This window comes from Megalopta genalis, chromosome 4 (assembly GCF_051020955.1).
Source record: "Megalopta genalis isolate 19385.01 chromosome 4, iyMegGena1_principal, whole genome shotgun sequence".
NCBI lineage: Eukaryota > Metazoa > Arthropoda > Insecta > Hymenoptera > Halictidae > Megalopta > Megalopta genalis.
Window position 1 is genome coordinate 5048691 of NC_135016.1, and position 20193 is coordinate 5068883.

Consider the following 20193-nt stretch of genomic DNA (forward strand, 5'->3'; position numbering starts at 1 on the left):
AAAGAAACTTACTGTAGAGAAAGGTCGCCGTGGTCTCCAGTCTCGCGACGATCGCGATGAAAGCGGCCGCGAAAGCGTAGCTCTTCATTTTTCTTGGACGAACGCGTACGAATGCGAATAGGCGAGCGCGGGACGTCCGTTTAAATAGTGGGACGCGAACGCGATATCCGAGTCGCCGACGATATCGATAAACCAGTTCAACACTTTGAAGGCAATGGTCTGGAAATGGCTCGCCGGGAGATAAAAGTCGAATTACAAACAGAACGATACACGCGACGAACGGTTTTTCCATTTCCTTTTTCCCCCCCGAGCGTCGAAGCGTTTCTTCAAAGACGAAGAGAAAAACTCTCTTTGGCTTTGTGGTTTCGTGTTTATGTATTTGCCGATCTCTTTGAATTTTACAGCAACTCGTTTACATACAACATATATAAGTGTCTTACTAGGTAAATTACTCGTATGATACCTTAAAATAAGTATTTGTAATAAACGTGGGAGGAGGGGGGACTTGGTGAACAAGTGTATTCCAGAACAAAACGTTGCGGGAGTAGAATCCGGTGGTGCTGTGGTCTCGTTATTCGATGGACCTGTTTCGTTTCATTTATTTCCCTCGGTTAATTAATGTTCTTCTCTCGAGCCGACGAGTCGCGACTCGAAACGGCTCGATAAATCAAGGTTAATTAAACACGCCTTTTATTCCGCTCGTTTTACTGGCTAGTGTGTCGCGAGGGTGTATCGAGACGGGGGATTCCCGACGAATTGATCGAAAAGGATCTTCACGGGGAAGGTAATTGTGTCCTTAAAAGAGCCATGTATTATCCACTAATCTTGATAATGAATGATAATGAAAAGCCACTCGTGTGTGCGTGAAAAGTCTACCGCAAACGAACGCTTCCCTTCGAAGCTTCTCTATCAATCTCTCACTCACTCTCTCTCTCTCTCTCTCTCTCATTCGTGTTCTATTCTTAATTATTTACGGGACAATCATTAACGTGTAAAAGAAAGAGAACGAGTCTAAGAGTAAGTACCAAGTAATATTCTTTCGCTAACGTTAAATAAAATGAAAAGGAAACGAAGGGTTTCACTGTCTCTCGTGTGGAGCGCACAGTGTCCCTAATGAATATTTACTATTTAACATAGATATTCGCGAGCATGACAATCGAGCGAAACGACGGCTCGTCAACGTATCAGCCTGCTAGATAAAAAGCTAAGGGGATCGTAAAGGAATAAGGTGCATTTCTCTCGACCGTCATGTCTACGGTGTTACAATGTTTCTGTTGTTTTATATGCAATGTTATTCACCTTCTCGTTAGATTCTCCATGTTCCGTTTCCGGCTCGTTTCGAAGTGTATCGAAGCAGTTTCGATATGGTCGCAATTTCAGAAAAGTGTCTCTCTCACGTGAATCCGATCGGTGTCTAAAGTCCGAGAAAAAGTTTGAACTATATCACAGACGAAGGAGAAGAATCGAAGAAGCAGCAACGGCAACCGGGAGGGAGTGTTTCTACCAAATCTTAGCGGCAAGGGCTCTCTGCATTAAAACATTCTTGCTTCGCTGCTTCATGCGCTCAATGAAGTACTCCTTGCCGTCCAGGTTCTCGTTGTCAGGTCCAACCTCCTCATTCTAGCAACAAACGAGAGTTAGTTGGCTCCTAGGTCGGTCGTTCCTTGCACGTGTGGCTCATCACCATCATCACCATCATTTCATCCTCATCTTATTATTCCAGATATCATCGTCATCCAGATTATCATGATCGTCATCACGGAGACAGGCTGTTCTTTCGCGAAAGTCTACGCGGAAGAGACCTAACCAACCTTGTTAGCTGTGTCGCCCCCCTCGCCCTCTCCCCACCTCTCGTAGTCATCGTCGTCCCTCTCTTCTCCCTCGCTCAAAGGTCCGTCTTGCCTCTTGCTCGGTGGTACGTTGGATCCTCCGCCGCCCTGTTGATGCTCCATCACGTCGTCACCGCCCTCGAGCATCTTGTTTATCTTCTCTTTCGCCTCGTCGACCTTCCTCATCGGATCAGGCGAGTAACTGCGATCGCTGTAACGATCGCGCGACGCGGCCCGCCGATCTCTGAAGTCCCGCCTGTCCCTGAAGTCGCGGAAGCCCTGTTTGCCGTGGAAAAATCTGCCGCCACGATTACCGCCGCGTCCCCTGCCGCCACCGCGGTTGTTGAACCCGCCGCCGCGCCTGTTGCCGAACCGATTGTTATGCTGATTGTTGTAGAACCGGTTTCGGTTCTGGAAATTGTTGCCACCGCCGCGATGGTTCGGATTGTTGAAGCTTTGGAAGCGGGGCTTGTAGTAAGTGCCGCGATTGTTGTATGGCCGGAACTGTCTCTTGCGGTAGTAGCTTCTGTCACCGGACCTGCTGCGACTACGACTCCTCGTGTACGATCTGGATCGTGACCTGGACCGGGATCTGCTGTACGTGCCCGACGGCGATCGACTGTATTTTCGTTCGTAACTACCCGATCTTCTGTTCGAGTACGATCGTGATCGACTTCTCCTGGGCGATCGAGATCTGGACGAGCCAGAGCTGGAGGCACTGCGCGATCTGCTGCGCGAACGCTTCGCTGGACGGTCCCTGCTCATTCTCTTGGTCACGCCGCCTCTGCCGGTCGACTCTCGTTTCTTAGGCGTCTGTCTATGCTGCCGTTCCGCTTCGCTATCCGAGTCCGTTCTGGGTCCTTTGGCTTGGTTCTGATTTTTCGTCGGCGGAGGCGGACGAGGTGGTTCGGGCGGATGGCCGCCGCCGCTGTTGCCGCTCTGGCCGATCGGTTGGAACTTGCCGCCCAAGTTATTGCTCGAGCTGAACTTCGTGGGCGTCGTCTGCGGCGCGGATAACGACGGGTCTTTGTACGATTGGAATTTGTTTTGTGGCTGAGGTGTCGGGTACTTCACCGGAGCTTGTTTCGGAATAGGCGGCTCTTTGGGCAACGGCGGAGGTGTAGGCGCGGACATCGGCTGAGCTTGCGCGGCCCTCTTCTCTGCTAGCTCTCGTTGCATCTGTTTGCGGATGTTCATCGACTTCTCCAGGGCGGCGCGCTGCAGCTTCTCCTCCAGCTCGTTATCGTCATCCTCTTCGCTGTCCACGTTCGCCTGCATCTTTTTACCCTCCGGAGGCACGTCTTGCCATTTCTGGGGCATCACGTCCTTTTGTCTAGACACACAAAATTATGGATAAGGTCCGGGTTTCCATAATGATCGTGTACCAGCCGACGATCAACTTACCTAGCAGCCTGCGCAGCCTTCCACTTTGCATTGAGTGCGGCTGTGTCAAGTGTAGGCAACTTTGGCTCCGGGTGTATCAACTGGGACTCTTGTTCGAATATATCGGTGAGAGGTTTCCTTTGAATCTCTGAAAGATCGAAGTCTGCATTAAGTGGAATGTAGCACGTACATTGCAGCCTGGTTCGCGTGGGAATTCATGGTGTTACCTTTACGCTGCTGTGCCGTCATCGGTATTCTAGACTCGCGCTCGTGATACGCCTTCGACGCCTCATCTCTCTCCCTTTCCCTCTCTCTGCGCAGCTCCTCCTCCCTCCGCGAACTCTCAGCGAGCTTCTCCGCGTTGCTAAGAGGGGAAGGTATGTCATTATACTGAGCTACATACCTAGTAAATATAAAAACATAAATAAAATACGACGCGTCAGGGACCGCGTATCCATTAATGTTTCTTTTAACAAAGCTAGACCAAGCGCCGGCGACTTGGCCGATAGCAGACAAACGAAATGCAAAGTATGCTCCTCGACTGAGAAATACGATCATGTAGTAACGAGACGAACAAGAACGAAACGTTTATCGTTAACTGGCTACGATTCCAACCTTTTTAAGACAGCGGTTTCTTTCTCAACCTTCGCGTAGTACGCGTTCAGTTTCGACTCGAGTTGTTCCAAGTCTGGCAACGAGGACTTTTTCAGAGCCTCCAAGTCCCGTTCCAGCTTATCCTTGTTCTTCCGCTTCTTTCTTTCCTCCTTCTTCTTCTTCTTTCGACTTTTCTTGTCCTCTTTCTCTTTGTCTTTCCCCTTCTTCTCTTTCTTCTTCTTTTTCTTCATTTTCTCGCTTTCCGAATGTTTCTTTTCCTTCTCCCTTTCGCGTTTCCATCTGGCGGTCTCTTCCAAGAACTTTCTTACCTGCGCACACACGAAAGACAAAGATCCACGATCGAAGTGAACGAAATAGATATGATCGATCGAACAATAGCGATAAGAATGTGTAACGTAACGGTGGGCTTACCTTATCTTCGTAATCGGAGTCGTCCTTTGTCTGTTCGAGAAACTTTCTCACTTTGATCTCGTAATCGTCCATTTTGTCGCGGGTATTCGACGTGTAAGAAACAGGAGCTATCACGTCGTGAGCTGCAGTCGTCGCTGCTGGTGGATTATTGTACTGAGCCATGCGCTTACTCAGAGGCGACAATGACCCACGATGATCCTTCTTATGTTTCCGCTTGCGACTAGGCGATCTGGACGCTGATCTGGAACTTCCAGAAGAAGAAGAACTGCTGGACTCCGAGCTAGAGGAGCTCGAGGACCCGCTCGACGACGAGCTGGAGCTGGAGCTCCACCTTTGTCTTTTCTTCGATCGCGATTTCCTCTCCTTCTTACGCTTCTTCTTCTCTTTCTTATTCTCACCGACATCGTTCTCTGCTTCGAAGCTTTTGAACGTATCCAATGGGTTCAAAGACGAGGTCAACGTCTTCGACTTTATGTACTCGATCGAATTCCTGGCCTCCTCGTGGAACGGAGCGATCGCTAGACAGTTCTCGTACGCTTTCTGCGCGTCCTCGTACTTTTTCTCGTCCTCGTAACTTCGTCCAAGAGCAACCAGAGTCTCCGCCATGTACTTGCGAGCGTTCGCATGAGTCTGATTTAGCTTCAACGCAGTCTCGAAGTCATCGATTGCTTTCTTGAAGCTGCCGCTATTCGCATACCTGTCGAAAACATCAAACGGGTTGTACGGCTTCAGTGGTAAAGTTGAATAACAAAATCCAATGAAATTCGCGGCTCTTAAGCCGTCGATACAGTTCGTTCGAATTTTTGCAACTTACAATGCTCCACGGGCTACCAATCCTTCGACGTTCCGTGGGTCTACGGTCAATGCTTTGTTGAGGCATTGGAAAGCCTCTGTGTGACGGCCGGCCTTGAAGTGGTCTATTCCTTCAGCCACGCTTCGGAACGCCCACTTACTGGCTTGCGCCTGCCTTAATTCAGACGCATATTCATTAGGTGGGAATCTCTCCCTGAAAAGTTGCATCGAAAGATTATAGAGAGATTGTCTTCTAGTCGGAGTCGAATCGGTACTCCCTCTCTCCCACACTATGGTGTACAGGTTTTATATTTAATGTCCCAGTTCGTCGGCGAACATACGCCGAGATCATTGGGTGAGTTTATCAAGAACTGTAGACCGCAATATGAGGCAGAGGGAATTAGAACAAAGGAAATCGGAGTGATAAGATTTGTTTACCTCAAACCAACCAAATTGGAATGGTTCTCTTGGCCGAGGCCCATCAAGTCGGATAGATATTTTATGTTGTTGGGGTTGTTGAAGCCAGTACTATTCTCCAACATCACTTCGTACGATTGTCCTTTGTTGTCCATCGCTTTCCTACACCACAAAGAGAGAGGAACGATTATTGAGATGCAAAAATCGTTCTTGACGACCTTTGCCAAAGAAAGGATACCAAAGCTACTTCGTTAACGGTAAAACTAAAGACTTGATAATCATGACGACCGAATTTCCTCGTTCTCGTTTTATAATGCATCCTGGGCTCGGTTATTGTTATCCTGGTAGAGGGTTTTTCTTTCGATTATCAATTGTAGGCTCTTCGGTTTTCGTTTTCGACGTCTCATCGTCTTTATCTATATAGCTATACGTATACATAAATAGTGTACAGATCCTTCGGCTTTGTTGTATCCCTTACACGTGTGCGCTTTAAAACGTAAGGTACACCAAATCGTTGCTCTCGTTTCGCCTCTGAGTATAATCAATCGTTTTCGTTCCTTCTGCCTCGATCTACATGAATTATTCAACGATACGACACTAATGCCAAAGATGCTTCAAGAGGAAACACGTGTAGGATTCCGTTTATTTCTTTTTTTTCCGTTCGGAACGAGAAACAAAGAATCAAGAAAAAAAAAGCAAGAGACAGGGAAAATGAAATAGAAGAGTGAGAAAGTACGGAAGAGTAAAGAAAGAGCGATTAATATCAGACACCTCGTGGTATTAGAGTCGATCAAAATCTACGTTTGTACCGTTAACAAGCAGCAGGGGTCCATAACAGGGATTAACATTGGCGGAAAAAGTTGGTAAATTTTTTCCTTTATTACCAGAGATTATTATTTCTTATTTATAAATTTACAAATGGTACACAACCTCATTATTATGTAAACTCGTCTCTCACCTTTCATGTACCGCTAAGACGTATATTTCTAGTATTTTGTATCATGTTTGTAATCAGAGGAGTTCTCAACACAAAAGCACACAGCCTATCATCGATCGACGGTGGTTTTTCGGTATTTTTTATACAAGTATGGTATAGTTTTTTTGGTGCGATAAAATAAATTGCATAGCCCTAGGATAGGTTGGGAGCCACGCCTGAGTATATTTTATCTTCCAAGTTGACCAAAAAAATTGTATTTTTTTAGATGCAGTAGCAGTACTGTCGTCTGTTTTTTTGCATTTTGTGGTGTCAATTCAAACATGACATCGTTTTTTTAGATTTTTTATTTGTCAATTTAAGCTGTAAGTTTAAATGAGGCATTATTATGACAAGGCGCGATTCTTTTGAGGCTTAAAGGTAAAGGTTCGGGCGATTAAGATTTTGGTTGTTTGGTCCCTGAATTCGAGCACCGATTCGCATTGCCGGAATATCGCTCGATTAGGCACAACACGGAGAACAACATATGCACAGACGGATTACGAAATGGAAGCAGCGCTGATTAAATTTTGTCAGTGTTAATATTATGGTATAGAAATAGGAAAGCATTTTAATGAAATGCTTCGAACAATCATTTTTGGAAAGGATGAGATATTACTTTGGTTCACGAATTCACTGCTTTGTCGTTAAAATATACCAGTAGAGACCAAACAACGGTAAATCATTATTATACCTACCGTCTGTAGCACTCACTCTGACCACCCAAGGCTCAACATCTCATACTGGAAATGCAACCTCAAAAGACATTGATGTCATTTGGCGCCATAGTTTGGCTGGTGCTTTGAGAGTAACATATCACAAACGTAGATAGAATATTGTGCGCAACAGAGCCATGTCAACCAATGCTCAAGGTTTGAATCATTTGTATCACATTAGAAATTCATCATCATACTGACTATCAACTTTTTACGTTACTGAGAGTGTCTGGCACCTAAATTCATAAAAACGTGTAAGAGGAATCAAATCTAATTTACCTTGTTTTGTTAGTATCACAGTGCGTCTGTTAAATCTCAACCTTCTTTCGGCCACCATACTATTTTCCTTACCTTTTCTCTTTTATATCGATTTTATTTTATCAACAATAAAACAGTTTTAGGAAAAGATTACTAAGGATACAACAAGTTTGAACTCTCACGTAATATGCAAATTAAAAACAGGCGTAACTATATACTCTCTGCCGATAGAGAATGTATTTCAAACACGATCGAGATTTATTATTATTACGATTATCGATCCTAAATCCAAGACTACCACTGACAGAGGAAGGTCTCTCTCCCTGCCTTCAGTTAGTGCAACAGTGCTCTCAAAATACATATCGCATTTATGCAAACGATCCTAGAAAACAACTTTTTCTCTTACTGTTTTGTATTCTTTCTCATTTTTCGTTCGAGTTTTAAAATAAAAACGTTCAGTAGCAAGTGCTATGGATGCACCACAAAACACTTTTTTTTACCAGTTCTATTGTGTATATGAAATTCCCTACAGTGATATGTTCATGTCAGTATACAAGAGTTAGTGAAGCGTTATTTGTAAAATACAAAAAAAAAGTCTAAATTGTACTTATCTTGGACGTCGGGTTACTTACTTATAAGCTTCCGGAAGATCATCCGAATGGATAAGTCCCATAGGTGGGTGTGGGGCTTGCCCTTCGCGGGCGGGTACGTTCATAACTGCAACGACTCGCTCGGCTTCAACGTTAACTTCACTGACTACGACGCAGATGAGATCATTTGCCATGTAGCTTCTTGTAACACCTTTCTTGTCCACCGCCGGCACTGTGGCCGTGTTCAATATCAGAGCCTAGATGATTACATAATGCCGCAATGAGTGAATGGAAGTTATTCGAAGCCTTATCTAGAACTACTTCTGATAAAAAAAAGACTATGTACCTTTACTCCTAAATCAGTAACAACCCTGGGGCAATCACTGCAGTTGCAGAGCACCTTCAGAAGAAGCCCAGCAGCACTTTTACCCATCACTTGCGCGTATATAACATCCCCAACCACCAAACTCTAAAGAGAAAAAAGAAAAGGAAATTATCAAATGCTATTTAAATTTTATTAATAAATTTTCAACATTAAATCACAGATTTTTAAACATTCGTAACTATTTCCTCGGGAAAAAAAACCTGTGTAAATTTAATGCATATTGCATAAATAATAAATAATTACCTCCAAAAAGTTCCGTATACGTTGTGACTTTTCCATGGTGACATAAGTGTCAAGGCCGGGCATTGTTGCGTAAAACTCTGGAAGTACAGAGGCAATCCATAAGTTGCGCAATATTGTGCAATCACCAGAAAAAAGCTATCTCAATGGTAGTATATTCTTACCTTCGTCTCCCAATTCCTGCTTGATAGGTTCAACAGTTTTGTCCAAATTTGACTTATCATAGAGGGCATCTGCCTTCTTTGCAAGGAATTGTTGCAGCTTTAACCTTTTGCCCCTATCACCGAAACTGCAGAAACAAGAAAAGGAACACCCAAGTTGTAATGCACGCGCGAAACAACAGTTAACAAAGCGATTCAAAGGTTACGCACCTAAGTGTTTTCTGCCGTTGTTGGTAAATCTCAAAATTAGGTTCCTTGAGATTGAGCATGGCCAGCTCATTTTCGTTGCGTTCTCCTTCCCACACTTTCTGCAACTGTTGGCCATGGTAGTTCAATGCTTGCGCGACAAGACGCGCATCCATTGATTCCATTTTGATTCAGAACTGCAAGCAACCTAGTCCTGCAATACTACGAAAATCGGCAGATTCGTAATGATTTTCCAATTTTCACCGTGCCAAGTACTATCTGAATCGACAAAGGAAAAGGACTTAAATAGCTGCCTCTCCGACCGATTGTCCGAAATTGGCATGCAAAAAAGGACCATCGTCCAACAGCCAAGAACACGTGTTTTTTTGTCTATACGTATATACATATATATATACATACATACACATATATATATATATATATACTTTTTGTCTATCTTATTTTGGAATAAATGAATCACTATCTCTCCACGATGTGATTGTCCAGATAAATGATATTCTGGGCACCGAAATTCGGCTTGGTCGAACCCTATAGAGCGAGAACGTATGTGGTCTCGTATAGCTTATCCGAGTATGTACCGTGAATCATAGCTCCAAAAAGGGGATGGTATTCTCTGCGCAAGAACGCGCCCAGACACAAGGAGAACTCTATTGAACAAGACCGGTTTCCCTCAAACGACATTTACCTGTGGCCGTTGATATTCCTCCAACGTATTGCAATCAACGACGATAAATCGAATCGATATCCGTGGAATATTCTTTATATGCGAAAGAAACGCTTACGCAGGAGGAAAGCCGCGTTATATTGATTTATCGATAACAAGATGGTCGTCGGGAAGCCGGATTGCGAAGGCCGACGTCGCCATGACGCTCCCAAATGGCCACCTCTCATTTAATCCGACGCTCATCCACGCTCGCTTTTTTTTCAAATCTGCCGCGTCAGATCGGCCAGAAAAGAACCCGGATTTTTACTCACCGTTGCTCCCGTATTATCTTCCCACGATCTGTTTATGCGCTTTCCAAAAATATCACGGTCCACTTTGCAACATCGTCGACGACCAAACAACTGCGTGTCCAACTTTCTCCATACACCGAACACAAATCACGATTGCGCCAGAATCGGAAACGAATAGGCCTGGACGCGTTTGCGCAGCGTCGTTCTCTCCGCACCCATGCTCGCAGCGCCACCACTTCCGGTTTGCCGAGAGATTCAAAATAGAAAGTTCGTACGATCTGGAAACGGTGTAATCGAATGATTTGTGGACGAATTATTTTGTAATTTTTGTAGTTCGTGGAGCGATCCCGTACAACTATCATTAAAAAATCGAATTATTTACAAGTAAGAAATTCGAGTTTCATAACATTTTTATTTGCATTTTACATAATACAAAAATGCGCGGGAAATTCAATGTAGAGTGGATTATCGTTTTGTCGATGGAACGATAATCTTTTGTCTAATTACATTAACGATTAAAATTTTACAGATATTTGTATTTTTTTCGTGAAAAGAAGCTTTTCACCTATCGTTAGCCCTGCGCCCGCTTGGTATTTTTCATTCGTTGCTCTACTTCGGATGCCGACACCATTAAAGTACGTATTATTTGACAACATTACTATTCAGCCTTCTTTGCTTTTTCTTTGGAAGATAATTTTACGTTCCAGTAGTATAAAATTTGGAATGCGATTACCGCATTTGCGAACGTGGAGCATGTATACATTACTATCATTGAGGTATCTCCTGTTTCTTGAACAGAAGTAAATATTCTTGCTAGAGATCCAAAGAACAGCATAAAACCAGTTACTGCTGATAACTGACCAGTGCTTCCATAGGAATAATTTGTGTAGGCTTGTATAAACTAAAATATAGCAAATTATATATTATATATAAACTACATATAAATTTTTAGATATCATACCTTACTAATAAGAACAATGGGTATGTTCATTGTTTGGCATCCCCAAAGTACGTTCGTTGGGGTCCTACCGCTCACAGCTTCAGCTACAATTGCTACATAAGCAATAAAAAATACGGCTGCATAAGTAGTATTACCATTAAAGTGTAACACTAAAACTGCAATTGCTAATGTTTGTAACCCTAAGAAAACTCCATCCCCCCAAGAACTGAAAACATATTGATTAACGAAAATGTATATATTTAAAAAGATCGGAAAATCATTTAACGTTAATCAGCATCCTGTGCATTATATTACCTGAATGGAAAGCCGCTGACAAAGCTGTAAGACACCATTGAAGTGATGGCAAGCAAGTCTAACAATACACTTACGAAATTAATGCCTTGTGCACTTTTGCTCTTTAAAATTTTTAAAACTTGTGGGACCTTGACTAAAACGATAATAGAATGTTAGGAAAACAGTAAAACATGCAATTATCATACAAAGTAGTTTCCAATTCTTAAAAACATTTTGTTTATTCAAATATCAAGAATCAGTAAACATACGAACCGAGAAAGGAGCCACAAATAATTGCGAGGCCTAGGCATTTGCTGAGGGTCGCCTTGAAACATCCCACTGAAACATTTCGACGATTTACAAATTTTATTTTATGTGGTTTATATCTTTCCCGAGAAAAAATACTCATTTTGAATTCCGCGGAAGTATATCTATATAAAATATCTCAAAGAAATGGCAATTTTAAATATGCCATCGGAAAAAAATGAATATCGTCGAGCGATCGTCGCGGAGGTATCTATTCGATTATTTGAAAATTTAATACTCCAAAAATAATTCGATATCAATACCGTTTAATGCTGAAAATTCGAAGAATATATATATGTATACATATGTAGAATATATATATGAATATATATATTGTATCCAGAAATAAATGGAATTAAAAAAGAGATTCCTATTTACAAAGACTTAAGTTTCCCCCGTTTTGAATGATTCTCACGGTGATTCACGCAATATCCGACGGTACAGTAGTTCCAAATAATAATTACATATCTGTTTTTTATGCAATCTATGCGACGTTTCAATTAAAAACAATGAACTAAACATAAAAAATATGAATGATCTTACCATCAAGAAAATTGTACTCTTCAAAGTATTCCTCCATACATTTTTCCGACAATATTAATAAAGCGACTTTCTTCAATGCTTCCGTCATCTTTGCCACGACATATAGTTCTTCCGATGGCTTCCTGAAATGTGGACTACACTTCGAACTACGTTTAGGTTATTGGCTAACAACTTTCAACAACCAAAACCTTCCATATCAATCGCTAAATTGTCACTAATTGTCACTGCAGTGCAATTCCTATTCGACTATAGCACCATAGACGAGGTATTGGAGTTGACTAGACACCATGTAGGGTTCCGTGTCACATGTTCTGGAATACCGACAATGCTAACAACAGTTCTGTGGCGCCCTCTGCAGCCGAGAAATTTGTAGCTGAAGATTCATAATAGATATTGTGTCTATAATTATCTGTAAGAAAACATTATTTTACAAAATCGACGAGCGCGACACGGGAATGGTAATGGTGCTTCTGAAACACCATTTCTGGGTAACAAAATTGGGTCTCAGGTCGATTTCTATACCTCATCTGTGATAATACATCGGCTCAAAGTCTCTTCCAATACTTCGTCGGTATTTTTACACCGCGATCTTCTCGTAGTTATTTGAATTCATTTTTGTACCGACTATAGCTACCTAAGGTCGAATTAAGATAACTCTTTCCGATTAGTGGCGCCATCCGTGGCGAAATGCTGAAACTTATCTCAATGGTCATCTTCTGACAACTCTTAATCGACTGTCGACAATTTGGCTAACAGTTTGAGCGTTTTGTCACTACCCCAATTGGCGCTGTACAGACCCCGAACGAAGCTTCATTTTTTCTCCAGAAGAGGCGCCACGATCGCCCGCTTGTCCATAATGCAGGATCGCCGAAGAAAATTAATTACGACGTAACTAGGATAAAAACAAGATAGCCGAGGGCACAAAAGCTGTTCGGGTGAAAAAACATACTTAACTAACATTATATAATCCATTAAACATCAAAATACAATGTAATGAATTAGAGCGGCACGGTCTTTAAATCTCCTATATTTTAAGAAATCATAACCAGACATGATTATACGATTTTAAGACGCACATTCAATGGGATGTATTGCTACGCGTATTTTGAGATCAAGAACATCAATTTCGAGCTATTAATTCTCGAGTTATTTATTTTGTTCTGTTTTCGAACTTCCTAGTTTCGCCGCTGGACGGCGCCACCGTTCAGTTTTCCGATCGCTTTCATTATTCCGTTAATTATTTAACTGTTGCGCGATTTTTACATTGATTTTTTGCATCGAGTAAATACCGCATATTCTGATTGATATTTCCGCGATGTCGAAATAGTTGTCGTTGCCGCGTAACGTTCATAATTCCAGTTTTTCTAAACCTACACAATTTCTATTTAGCAGCGGTTTAGCTCACTCGTTGTTTCGTTAATTGTTTAATCACTGAGCGATTTTTAACCCAAGTTCTTGGATCAGATCGATGCGGAAGACTCTTCTGAATATTCCCCTATCGCGGGAGTTCTTTTTCTCGCTGTAAATAAGCCGTGTATCGCGTTTCCCCAAACCCATGTATTCTCCCCATATAAGAATTTTAGTTCGGCGTCCGCCGCTATGTGGTGCTAGTGCGCCACGGCTCGTGAAATGCCCGTTTCCGAAGAAAACCCTGAATAGCAATAATTATCGAATTCCGAGATATACAATATGTTCGATGCATCGAATCACTGTCAGTATTTTGAAACCAAGTATTTCAATTTCCAGCGACTTCTGCTTTCGAGTTATTTAAGTTTTAATGATCATTATTCGCCAGGTTTCGCAACGTGTTGCGAACGGATTTCATATTTGATAAATTCGAAATACCAGTGGCGTTATCGTAATTACAAGTAACGACGCTAGTTTCGATTTAATCATCGAAACCGGTGGATGATTTCTATCAGCATTCAAGAAACGAACGGAAACATGTTTGTAATCAGTTGTAATGATGTTTACTTCTTCGTCGAGTGCTATCGAGTTACCTTGGAATTCCAAGGTAATAATTATTTATAATAATTATTATAAATGATAATAATAACGGATGAAATAATTTAACCATCGTTACGGTGTGCCGATGGGGCCCAATAAGTACGTCTTTATGCAAGTATACACAACAAACTGATCGAGCATTAATAATGAAACAAGATAACAGCCTTGTACTATAGAATATTAAAACGTGAAATTTAGAGAGGCCAACATCTCGTTGCCTATTTCCACGATTTACCGTAAGTTTCGTCGTTGGTTTTCAGATTGTAGCAAAAACAGTTAATCTTCGCCTTTATTTCATGACACACGAAATAAAAGATAATCGAGTCGAGCGAGATGGACAGAGAGATAGTGGTGCGATATGGGAAATAGACACGCGGAGGCTATTGAAATAATCGCCGATTGTAATATTCGGACAAAGATGACGCTGCATAATACAGTAATGTCTCCCTAATCGACGCTCAGATTGTGTACGAAAATGGACAATTTGGGAAGAGGAGATACGATTATTTGAGCCCTGCAGCTCGTTCTTATAATTATTTGTAAATGTCTGGCATTTTCAATGCTATTGAAAATGGATAATTTGTATGTTTTACGGCCTTGTCCGTTCTTTAGATAAGACGACCCTTGCGGCCCATCTGTAGGGCACGTGAGCGCTAAACGCGTGTCGACTCGAGTCGAGCAAATTTTGACTCGAAAGTCCGTTACACGGATTGGTTATTTATGACCAATAAAGATTTTTCGACCGATTCGATTTTTTTTGCGGGTCTTCCGCGTTTTTAGTCAGTCGTCGGTGAGCAGCTTACGAGTACACTCGTTGTCTCTAAGCTCTTACGAGCAAGTCTGTAGATTAGATCTTGTGTTTCCGCGTGTTCAATAAATATACTTTTACCTAAAACTCTGCCTTTAATTATTTGCAAGCAAATAATCAACATTATCGTCAATTCGTAACTATAAAATCGAACCGCAAGGCTCGAATAATCGTATCTCCTCTTCCCAAATTGTCCATTATTGCGGTCAATCCGAGCGTCAATTAGAGAGACATTACTGCACATCGTACGTAATATTTTCGAGCGAAAAATCGGCACACGGCCTTCTCGCGTTGCAAATCGATGAAGGCGCGTAAAGTTGTCGCGAACTGCGACAGATACGGAATAGTGTCGCGGAACGCGATGACACACGCCTGTGTGACACGCGCCGTTGTTTCGTGTACGGAGGAAATAGTTTACAATCAGGGATCGAGAAATCGAAATCCGTAATGATCCTTTCGCAGTCCTAAGGAGTAGACGTAATGTGCGTATATTTACTTTAGTACCCACCTGTTGCCGTAACCCAGTTTCTTACGTACACCAACTGGGAAGTTTTTCAACTTTCCAAGAATTCCTGAAATTCTGTGGACCTTTGTGCCGTATGCGAGCGGGAGAACGGTCGATCGGACCGTGCCGCATGTAAATTCTGGGAAACATTACGATTAATGTTACAGTCACGATTACGATTACGATTTCGGTAGTTACGGATCGTAGGGCAGCAACGTTGCTCCTTGCTGTTCGGACACGAAGCTAGGACAGAATCGACGAGATATTGACAATAAATCAATTCTTCGTTCGAATTACGATTATTCTTTGTCCGTTCGAATATTAACCCTTAGCGCTCCACGCGTTTGTCGAGTACTATCAGCAACTACGGCACATTTTTGGAGCAAAGCGCCCGAGCCAAAGGAAGTCTTATTTTGAGCGGAAAAGATTACACGTCCTTGTTGCGGGAACTGTGTAATTTCGAAGATCGAATTAGACAGCAAATTGAATTATTTGCAGCAAATGTCGCAACGTTCGAAACAAGTTTCGATAAACTGTTCATCTAAATCACCGACTCGCTGACTCTCTGTCAGCCTTAGCACGATCAGATTTTCTTCTGCATCGTAAAAATGGGCGCTTCCCGCATATATAAATAAATGAAACGAATACCGAACCTAGCGAGCCCTAAAAGCGATCGATATCCGTCGATACATAAAAACGACAAGATCGAGTTTATTTAACCCTTAGCGCTCCACGCGTTTCTCGAGTACTACCTACCAGCAACTCCGGCACATTTTTGGAGCAAAGAGCCTGGGATAAAGGATCTCGGTCTTATTTTGAGCGGAAAAGATTACACGTCCTTGCGAAAGCGTTTGATTTTATTCATTTTATCTTGCTAAGTATAAAAATGGGCAAACAATGTTTTGATCGTAATGGTACACAGGCTAAGCACGTTTTCACTACAAATAACAATTGCCAACGTCGACGAAAACACAGCATCTTCGGTGTAATCATGTTAAAAACATCGGGCTTCGCAGCAGAGCCTTCGGATTTACGGAACAAACGACGGATGTCTCCATAGCGGAGCCAACGGAGCGCTAAGGGTTGAACTTTCCGACATTTTTACTATATCGTATACTCGAACTGACAACATTTATTCAACTTTTTCCTACGAAAGAGTCGTCGTAATTTCGATAATTTTGAACTAGAATCTACGAAACCGTTCATTCGATCTGCCTGTAATTTGATCGGTAAATTCAGCGTTAAACGAAATTAAATATCGCGTCTGTCGAGTGTTCAGCTTGGAAGAAGGGAGTCGCGTTAAGTAGTTGCCTTAGGATTATTTATAAAAGATGGTCGTTCGATGACCGAGTAACGCGGCGGAGTGTGAAACGCGCAGGGCCTATTTTTCGCAGTCGCGCACGCACCGCCTAGCAGGCGGCAGAGGCGAACAGGCCCATTGCCAGACCTAGATCGACCGATCGACGCGACGGATAGCTAGATGGACAGATAGTGGTTAAAAGAGGAAGGAACAGAGGTATGGCGCGGCGGCGTCGCGTCATTGCACGTGCGACGTGCACGCACATTGATACCGATATTTATGCCCGCCAGTTAATCATGTCAAAGTCGTTTGATTTGTCGTTGGCTTTTATGGAGGGGAATTAAAACGTTCATTTTGCCGCAGACACTCGGTAACAGTGTGCTCGTCCTGTTAGCGTTGTTGTTGCCGGTGCCGTCGTAATTGTTCTATGAATTATTTTCTGGGTGACCCTTGTGTGACGTAACGAAACGGAAGGGAAAAGCTTTTTGGAGAATTACGTGTCTCGTTTACTTCCGCGCGCGTTTCTCACGCGCTTTCCACGCGCTATCCGCGCGTTTTCCATTCGTTTTCGTGCGCAGCGACGAATAATCGACGACCGAAGGAAAGTACGGTAATGTCTCCCTAACCGACGCTCAGATTGTGCAGAAAAATGGACAATTTGGGAAGAGAAGATACGATTGTTCGAGCCTTGCGACTCGTTCCTTATGGTTATCGGTTGTCAACGACTATGAAAACGAGCTGCAAAGCTCGAATAATCGTATCTCCTCCTCCCAAAATGGTCCATTTCTCTGGACAATCCGAGCGTCAATTAGAGAGACATTACTGTATGCCAGGGGTGTCAAATTCGCTGCCCGAGATGGACATTTTTGCGGCCCAGTCAATATATCCGACGCAAAGTAAAAATAAAATAGAAATGTAAATTAGAAATTTTGAAAGTAGTCTCGACCAATAAAATTTCTCCCGGAATAGGAAAGATAGCATCAGAGAGGAGATGTCAAGTATCAGGACGTAAACAATAATTTAACTTTATATACGTTTATTACAATGTACTGGTCGAAATAAAAATATTTGTTTCTATGAACATTGATTTTTTTTGCGGCCCACCTAAAGTTAAGCGTCGTTTATTTGGCCCAAGTTAGCTTTTGAGTTTGACACCCCTGCTGTACGCCGTTTACCCCGACAGATTTCAAAGGACACTTCACAAGATACGAAGAAGGCGCGGCGTACACCCGTAGCGATTTTTTAAGAACAATAGCCGCGGTCACGGAGGCTTTGAAAAACGGACGTCGAAAACGTCTTTGGGTGGGGTCCGATCAGCTTTGGCGAGAGACGAGGACCGCGCGGTAGGGTCCGCGCCGCGTCCGATACAAGGCGTATCGGTACACGGTCGGGCACCTGTAACGTACATCAACTTTTATTGTCTGCTATCCGTGGGTATTTTGGTTGATCGTATTGCCGGACGATAACCGTGCCCGTCGTTCTGCAATTTTCGAAGCGCATGCGACTCGACCTATTTATAATCCGTTCGGCGATACACCTACCCGCCATAATGCGTGCTACGCGTGGCCGCGTGTCGTTCGCTCGAGCGTGCAATTTCAAAATCGTCGGTTCGCTCGTAGAAGCTTTTTTCGTAGAAGCGGCGCCGGAATTTTAGAAATCGTAGCCGGGTACGTATGTATTGGGATCGCTCGTACGAACTCGAGCAAAGTTCGAACGAGACCGGGGGCCAGAAATCGGTACGAAGGCCAGACTGACCTGTCTCCGGATCGGTCTATCGAGGATTCGAGGCGAAGTGGCAAAGAGGATAAGAACGGAAAGGGGAGCTAGAAGGTGGAAGGTGGAAGGTGGAAAAGGAGGAGACGTCAGCTAGGACCGCTTCTAGCGCGCTTCTATCACGTTGGGCGAACGGGCGGACAGTTTCGAGGCGATTTGTCTTTCATTTCGGGTTAATTTATTGCGCTCAAGCAGCTACCTTCCCCCTCGTTCTCCCTCCCCACTGCTCGCGCTCGCCCTCCGCCTCTCCCTCGGTCTCCCCGTCGCCCTCCCTCGGCCCCTCGCGCCCTGTTCGTCTCCGTCTACCACGCTCGGCTCGCTCCCTCTCGCTCCCCGTCTCCTTTTCCTCTCTGTCCATCCCGCGGCTCTTGCTAGCCCTTAGCTATTCTCTCTCTATCTTCTCGGACCGTTTCTTATTCCCTTGCATTCTATCACCTAGTCCCTCTTTCTTTCTCCGTGTCTTCTCTCGTCTTTCTAGCGCTATTCTCGACTCTGCGCCATTCAACCACGCCCCACCCAACTAATGTCCCACATAAAACTTGGTATCAGCGATCCTCAAACGGGGATTTACAATCCCTTCAAGCACCGCTGTCACGATAAATCCTCGAAGGCGACGTCGATATATCTTGCGCGCGAATACTTCTGTCCCTAATGGATACCCCTCGGTACATACAACGAACGTCGAAGCCGACACCAGTCTAGATCTTTCGTACGTACACGTCCTTTCCAGTCGATTCGTCGTTCTAGCTGTCCTTTCCTTTGTTCGCCTTCCGCGATGCGTGCGCGTCGCTTTCGCGTTCGCGTTCAATCGCGTTCACTCGCGCTCGCGTGTGCGTGTACACGCGTGTTCTTCGAGCCTCCTTCGAATCTAGGCACCCGCGCGCGCGGACAAGGGCAATATGTAGATACATACTTTGTACTCACCCTCTCGCTTCGTTCCACCCCGCCGTCGAAGAAAATAAATTCTCCCGAATTGTCCGGGCAGTGGAGGATACGATTGTTCGAGCCTCGCGGCAGGCTTACTTTTTAGTTGCCGATTGTCAACGATTGTAATAACGAGGCTCGAGGTTCGAATAATCGTATCTTCTCTGCCGAAATTGTCCATTTTTGGGCGTAGTCTGTGCGCGAATTAGGGAGGAATTATTGTATTTTCAGGGCCAGTATGGTAATGTCTCTCTAATTGACGCTCAGAAAAATGGACAATTTAGGAAGAGGAGATACGATTATTCGAGCCTTGCAACTCGTTTTTATAGCTAAATTGTCTATTTCTTCTCTTATTATTATTATTATTTCTTCTCTACCTAAATTGTCCATTTTTGTAGACGATTGAGCGTCAATTAGGGAGACATTATTGTATATGTATACAGCGTACGCTGTTTATACGATGTACAGGGTGCTCCGAAATTATTGGAAATTCCGGGAAACGAGAGATTCCGAAGATCATTTGAAGTAACTTTCTCCTTGGCGCAAATGCAATCTGTCGCTTCGTTTGCGAGATATTAACGAAAAAACGGTGACCAATTAGAGGCGAGATCGGCTGGCGCGAGGCAGCCGTCCCAATGGACGGAACTGGGATATTTTTAGCAAGAGTAATCATAACATTTACAAAAAATCGATCTACACTCGCATCCCAATCTATGCAGAAAATACATCCTACTAGTCTCAGTAACTGGTCCAAAATTTTGCCATCGACCTAAGTGGACCAGTTACTAAGTGAAAAAAATTCATTTTAGTGTTTTGTAGAGATGAAGTTATCACATGCCTTCAGATTCCCAAAAAATCCGGA

The 20193-nt window shown here is 43.4% G+C and overlaps 2 protein-coding genes across 6 annotated transcripts; both read right to left on the minus strand.

The window, feature by feature from the left end:
* Window positions 1–356: 356 nt before the first annotated feature.
* On the minus strand, window positions 357–10112 carry LOC117222566 (uncharacterized). 5 transcript variants are annotated; one of them, XM_033474330.2, is made up of 13 exons: window positions 9953–10112; window positions 8981–9178; window positions 8774–8898; window positions 8613–8689; window positions 8331–8453; window positions 8027–8241; window positions 5469–5609; window positions 5053–5244; window positions 4239–4935; window positions 3828–4135; window positions 3440–3576; window positions 3234–3375; window positions 357–3162 (listed from the first exon to the last, which is right to left on the minus strand). In XM_033474330.2, the coding sequence occupies exons 2-13, from the start codon at window positions 9139–9141 to the stop codon at window positions 1803–1805; spliced, it is 3678 nt and encodes a 1225-aa protein (XP_033330221.1). In that variant the 5' UTR covers window positions 9142–9178; window positions 9953–10112; the 3' UTR covers window positions 357–1802. The 5 variants fall into 5 exon arrangements, with proteins under 5 accessions (XP_033330221.1, XP_033330220.1, XP_076377283.1 ...); XM_033474329.2 differs by having other exon boundaries at window positions 3440–3615; XM_076521168.1 differs by having other exon boundaries at window positions 3234–3360; window positions 3440–3615; window positions 9953–10111.
* A 211-nt stretch (window positions 10113–10323) lies between these two features.
* Window positions 10324–12247, minus strand: LOC117222569 (mannose-P-dolichol utilization defect 1 protein homolog). The gene is made up of 5 exons (XM_033474334.2): window positions 12015–12247; window positions 11439–11504; window positions 11187–11319; window positions 10893–11097; window positions 10324–10832 (listed from the first exon to the last, which is right to left on the minus strand). The coding sequence occupies exons 1-5, from the start codon at window positions 12100–12102 to the stop codon at window positions 10590–10592; spliced, it is 735 nt and encodes a 244-aa protein (XP_033330225.1). The 5' UTR covers window positions 12103–12247; the 3' UTR covers window positions 10324–10589.
* Between the last annotated feature and the right edge of the window lie 7946 nt (window positions 12248–20193).

Coding starts and splice junctions, on each gene's coding strand:
- LOC117222566 (XM_033474329.2), bottom strand. CDS start 9,141: ATGGAATCAATGGATGCGCGTCTTGTCGCGCAAGCATTGAACTACCAT. Junction 8,690..8,773: donor GCAGGAATTGGGAGACGAAG/GTAAGAATATAC, acceptor CTGTACTTCCAG/AGTTTTACGCAACAATGCCC. Junction 8,242..8,330: donor TTACTGATTTAGGAGTAAAG/GTACATAGTCTT, acceptor GTAATCATCTAG/GCTCTGATATTGAACACGGC.
- LOC117222569 (XM_033474334.2), bottom strand. CDS start 12,102: ATGACGGAAGCATTGAAGAAAGTCGCTTTATTAATATTGTCGGAAAAA. Junction 11,505..12,014: donor AGAGTACAATTTTCTTGATG/GTAAGATCATTC, acceptor GAAATGTTTCAG/TGGGATGTTTCAAGGCGACC. Junction 11,320..11,438: donor TATTTGTGGCTCCTTTCTCG/GTTCGTATGTTT, acceptor TTATCGTTTTAG/TCAAGGTCCCACAAGTTTTA.